Source organism: Phyllostomus hastatus, unplaced genomic scaffold, assembly GCF_019186645.2.
Source record: "Phyllostomus hastatus isolate PE091 unplaced genomic scaffold, TTU_PhHast_1.1 phas_contig_150, whole genome shotgun sequence".
Lineage (NCBI taxonomy): Eukaryota > Metazoa > Chordata > Mammalia > Chiroptera > Phyllostomidae > Phyllostomus > Phyllostomus hastatus.
Window position 1 is genome coordinate 34,069,223 of NW_025333611.1, and position 6,000 is coordinate 34,075,222.

General features: G+C 37.1%; 1 protein-coding gene across 4 annotated transcripts in view; it reads right to left on the reverse strand.

Moving 5' to 3' along the window:
- The window catches only part of RAD50 (RAD50 double strand break repair protein), a 76,672-nt gene extending 72,680 nt beyond the window's left edge, over positions 1–3,992 (reverse strand). For 3 of the 4 annotated variants that reach the window (XR_006784181.1, XM_045825593.1, XM_045825615.1), the window contains exons 1-2: positions 3,596–3,992; positions 1,319–1,402 (exon numbers count right to left, since the gene is read on the reverse strand). Coding sequence is in view for 2 of the 4 variants with exons in the window: in XM_045825593.1 (XP_045681549.1) it covers positions 1,319–1,402; positions 3,596–3,724 (213 nt within the window). In the remaining 2 variants the exon portion in view is untranslated. Of the gene's footprint in view, positions 1–1,318; positions 1,403–2,930; positions 3,038–3,595 lie in introns of all 4 variants that reach the window. The other variant, XM_045825602.1, reaches the window with a different exon arrangement.
- Positions 3,993–6,000: the final 2,008 nt, after the last annotated feature.

Here is a 6,000-nt window from a genome sequence, read left to right on the forward strand (position 1 = left end):
TCCAAGAGGAGTTGGTTGACCTTTAGATAAAACAATAAACAATTTACCCTAAACACAGGAGAGAAAACAGATAGAATGGGTACATACGCAGAGCAGTCTGGTAGATTTTATGACTGGAAAATGAGGGACTTTTCTTTTGAATCCTATTTTCTCAGTCAAGTACAGGACAAGATCATTAATCAAGAAGAGTGAATTGTAGATTTAAGAAGACACAAGATTTGAATAGTCATTATAGAGAGGGCTCAGTAAATGTACTAACGGTACTTTTAGTTCTAAAAAGAAAATTAATAAATATTTGCATTACTAGTTATCTTTAGTCATATAAAAGTAGAAACTTCAATGACCATTAACTCGGGGTTAAATAAACCACAGAATAGAAACTCAATGTAATATTATTTAGTAAAACAATGAAATAAAAGTGTGTGTGTATACAGGGGTGGGAAATAACACAATAATTGTTCGTGTGGAATATAATACATAATTAATAAATAATAAAAGAATAAACTGTTTTGTGTACTCACAACTGTCTACCTGCTTTTGCCCAACCCTGTATACATATAAGCAGATATGCAGGATATCACTAAATAACTTATTTGTAAAGTGGTATAATAAAATTCTATCCACATATGAAAAAATATTATATGAGTGTATTTATGTATGCACAGATATGTTTTCATAAACACAGGAAAAAGCCTGGAATAAATACAAAACCAACTTTTGTGGAGGTTAGGTCTTGAGAGAGGCATGACTCCACTACATAGTACATGAAACAAGAAAGATCTGTAAGTCAGACACATATAGAAAATCCCATGTCCTTTACATGCTCCAATTGCATCAACACCATAATTCAAAAATTCAGACAAAGACTTTCATCATGGTACATTTTAATGAAAAATTAAAAGAAATCTAAATGTAAGAAAATTATGCAATTATTAAAAATGTTCACAAAAAGTTGAGGGAATATCTCAGACACACAAAAAAGTATAAAGATTTTTTTAAAAAGCACCCATATATCAAACACCCAAATTAAGAACTTAATATAATTTTTTAATGATATGGGACTTGATGATAATGTTAAGTGGAAAAAAACCCTCAGAATATAAAATCTGAGTATGACTTCAGCTATGTAAACAGCATGTAAAGGATAAAAAAATATATGAAGTTATCAACAATGGTTTTCACTGGTGCTGAGAATGTGTGTGGATGACATTCATATCTCTTGATACTTTTCCTACTAGGTTTCTACAGTAAGTTGTTATCACTTTCATAATTATAAAAATTTTATTTTAAAAGTACAAAATTTTACTAGCACCATTACCTTGGGATCATGAACAAATGTATTTCCTTTGGTTCCAGGAGGGAAATCTCCAGTACAAATATATTTTAGGCATTCAATAATGGTCTAAAGAAAGAAAACATTATATTATGTAGTCATAAGAGAACCACAGAAGTTAATAATAAAATATTCATTATAAAATATTATTTACCATAGAGACTATAAAGATACAATAAAATAAAATTTGACATAAAACCTGTAATATAGATATGATTAAATGTTAAAGAATAATTGTTGTAAGTTCATAGAAAAACTATATCATTAAGAAAATATAATAAAATAAAAATTTGGAAAAAATCTCTATTTCCAATTAAAACCCTGTAAGCTAATTTCATAACAACAGCTAATGTAAACATGGTTAGCATAGTTAACAACAGTATTGTATAAGTGAAATTTGCTGAACTTAAATGTTTTCACTAAAGAAAGAATATGTAAGGTGATGGATTTATTAATTAATATAGAGAATCCTTTCACCATTAGGTATTATCAAATCAGCAGGATGTATACTTCAAATATCTTACAACTTTCTGTGTAAGATACAGTAAGATAATTATACCTGGATAAAACTGAAATTTTTTTACAAGTTAAAGAAAAAACACCCCCCCCGAACCAATGGCTAACAGTTACATAGACCTTACTATGTACCAGGTATTGTGCTAACTGCTTTTACACACTGCAACCATTTAATTCTCACATTAATCCTGGGCTGCAGAAACTACTTTTATCCCCATTTTATAAATGAGAAAACTAAGGCACAGAACATTTACTGAATTTTTTGGACCATAAAACACGCCTAGGTTTTACAGGAAAATAGGAAAAACAACTCTGAAGCAAAAAATGTGGTCAAATATTTAATAACATAGGCCACTCCCCCTGCCCCCCAGCAAGTCAGGTAAGCTACATTTGGACTATAAGGCGCACCCAGATTTGGGGGGGAGTACGTCTTATAGTCTGAAAAATACAGTAAGTCACTCTTGCAGTCACACAAGCTAACACATGGTGAAGCAAAAAATTTGTACTCAGGCGGCCAGTGCTCATAAACACACTAGTCTCCTCTACAGTAAATGACAATGCAATACTAGGTACATAATAGGCATTCAGTAAGTATAACATTTTCACATAAAAGTAGGCAAGAATCAGGTATTCAGCTCTCTACACTAAATCTTATTTTTCTCTACACTTTTTTTTTTAAAGATTTCATTATCTATTCTTAGAAAAAGAGGAGAGGGATAGAAACATCATTGTGTAGTTGCTTCTCACACACCCAGTCATGTTCCCTGACTGGGAATCAAACCAGTGACCCTTGGGTTCGCAGGCCCGCACTCAACCCATTGAGCCACACCAGGCAGGGATCTTGCTCCACCCTTTTAACAAAACTTCATTTCCTCTTCTCCGTTACACTGCTACCTCCTTGCTTTTTCTCAAGTCCTCTTCCAGAACAGCCCCTCAACTATACTTTTCCCATAATTGCTTGCCACTTCAGGGCCGAACTCTAATTTCTAAATATTCCCAGGGTTTACAAAAAAATCACAGTGAGTTGTACTCAAATTTTTTGGCTACGTAAGAGCATCCCAACAACAAAATACGGGTATACCTCAGAGATAGTGCTGGTTTGGCTCCAGACCACTGCAATTAAGCGGGTCGTATTTTATGTTTCCTGGTGGAGGGACTTGCCTTCAGTTTGTAAAAAAATCACAGCATCTGTGAAGAGCAATAACGCCACACGCAATAAAACGAGGTATGCCTGCAGTTTTCCCATTTTAAGCCTCACCGCCTCAGTTTCATCTTAAAATTAAGCCATTTATTTCCTATTTATTATGCGTATACAGTCAGCATACTTGTAAACTCACATATTTATATTTTGTAGCTTTAGTAGGTTCCTTTATTGAGACAAATACCAGGGAGTGAGTGCTATGTTCTGGGAGCAAAGAGTGTACAAAAAAACATCAAAACAAACAAAAAGGCCTCTTGTAGGACTGAGCTCTCTGAGAGCCGTAGCTCCGGATCCCAAGTATACTTTGCCTAGCAGACAGGCCGGGACACCGTTAGGATGCTGGGTCTGCTAGACTTTTCAAGTCTCTGGCCACGCCCCGGGGCCTGGGAGTCACCCAGAAGGCAGCACTTCCAGGGGTCCCAAGAACAGAAAAGTAGAGGCGCATCTCGTCCTCATCCGTGCTCTTAACTCTCCAGGTATTTTTATTTCCCAGCTTCGTAAGATGTAGCGACCCGAAAACGGAAGGTAGCTAACTCCGGACTTACCGTCTTCCCCGCCCCATTGGGTCCAACCAAAATTGTGAGGGGACTGAAGAAAGTGATAATTTGCTTATCTTTGTCCTCTATTCCAAAACTCCGCACGCCCAGAATGCTCATCTTTTCGATCCGGGACATGTTTGTAAATGTTATTTCAACACCAAGGGCCCAGCAAGGTTTGGCGGTGCGGCAGAGCGGGGCGAGCGCGGGCCGGGAGGGTCCGGGTGGGAGCGAAGGCTCTCGCTGGAACCTTCCTCTCACGCCGCCTTGCTTCCCGGCTGGGTGACAGAGCGGGTGAGGGTCGCCGGGGGGACCTGCGGCAGACACAAAACACAGGCCGAGAGACCCCACCTCCGTGCCCACTCACAGATTCCCGCCTCTGGGTGCCCCGCGAGTCACGTGAGTCGCTACGGCCTGCGCCTACTTACACCGCAGTCCCGGGGCACGCCGGGAAGTCGGCGGCCCGTGTTGCGCGCGCACCTCTGACTTCCGGAGCAGTAGCGACCCAGAGGGTTGGGTGCTGTGTTTAGGGGTGTCCGCGGAATCCTTCTCTGTACTGGTCGGGAGCACACCGAGACACTAACTCTGAGGGGAGACGAAGACTTATGACAGACAACAGTTCTCGAAGTGTGATCCAGGAAGGGAAGGGAGTGCGGTGCCCGCTTATCAAAAATTTTCTAAAAATACTCAGACGTTATTTGCCTTCTCCATTCTCATTTGCTCCCTTCTGGAGTGTTTTCCAGTGATCGTATGACGTATGGTGACGCCATCGCAATGATGACTAATGGAATGTGCGCTTGTGTTCTTGTGCCTTAAAAAGAATCTCAATTTTAATTTATAATTGAGTAAATATTGATAGTTATGAATCACAGAAAGCCTCTGGAGATGTAGTGTACAATACAGGGAATATAGTAGTACTTGCAGTGTTGCATGGTGACAAAGGGTTGCTAGACTTAGTGTGGTGATTATATCAAGGTATATAAATCACTGTTTTGTGCTTGAAACTAATATATATTGTATGCCAACTATATTTTAATAAAAATATTTTTTTAAGTTCTTTGGGGTCCTCTTAATTTTTAAGAGTGGAGAGAGATGTCTAAGACCAAAAGTTAAATGCTGTTATAAAATTGTAAAATATTATGCAAATATTAATGAGAATGAAATCCACTCCTGTAAGTATTGACAACATAGGAACAGACACCTTTCAAAAAAGAAAATTTTGGTTGTGAAGAAGAATAATAAAATACCTACTGTATACCATAGCGTTTACAGTTAACAATATTATATTGTATACTGAAAATTTTGCTAAGAGGGTAGATCTTGTTAATTGTTCTTAAAAAAAAAATAAAGTGGGAAGAAACTTTTGGAGGTGATGGATATGCTAATAGCATTGATCAGTGTAGACTTATCTCCAAAGTCATTGTGTTGTATACATTATGTACAAATTTTTGTATGCCAAAAGAAATTAAAGTAAAATAAGGGAAAGAGAAATGACCTTTCTAAAAAATGAGAATATTGCTTTTTGGAAACCAACTAAATGGACGATATCACATGCGAAGATGTATAGCAAAATTACAAAGACAGTAGTGGAAGATATTAAAATGAAAAACAAAAACTTTGGACTACTGAGAAAAATGCAGGAAACACTCTCCAATCACATACTCCCAAGACAATCATTTATAGAACTTACTACATAAACAAAAATTTTACATCAAAGGATCCAAGTGGGGAAGGCCAGTGAAGTTTGTCTTGATGTACCAAGTAAGAAAATATGAAAGTGCCAGTTGTCACGGTGCATATTTTAAATTACCAATGGGACAAAACATGAAAATTGTACAGTAATGCCCTATGTGACTAAGCAGATGCAATAAAATGACACTAGATTAAAGGCCATTTTTTATTTTTATTTTTTCTTACTTTTTAACGTTTTCTTTTTTAATCAACACCAGAAAATTACTAGGAGAAACTAAAGTAATGAATGTTTAGCATCTCTATTTGGCTGTACTTCTCTCACACCATTTTTCTCATTGAGGCTTTCACAAAGTTTCTATATAAGACAATTCAAAATTGACTTTACTGATGAGTTCATTATTTTCATATTTATTTTCTGTGGCTGTCTGAAAGGAGATTCTCACAGTAGGGTTCCAACCATGTAAACAGTAAGGAAACTATGATTTATGCTCTTGCATGGTATTAACATAATGAAAGCTCATTTTTTTCAAAGTCAGGTTTACTGAAGCATAATTTTTTAAAAGATTTTATTTATTTACTGTAGAGAGCAGGGAAGGGAGGGAGAAAGAGAGGGAGAGAAACATCAGTTTGTGGTGCCTCTCGCACACCCCTTACTGGGGACCTGGCCCACAAGCCAGGCATGTGCCCTGACTTGGAATCAAACTGGCAACCTTCTGGTTCAC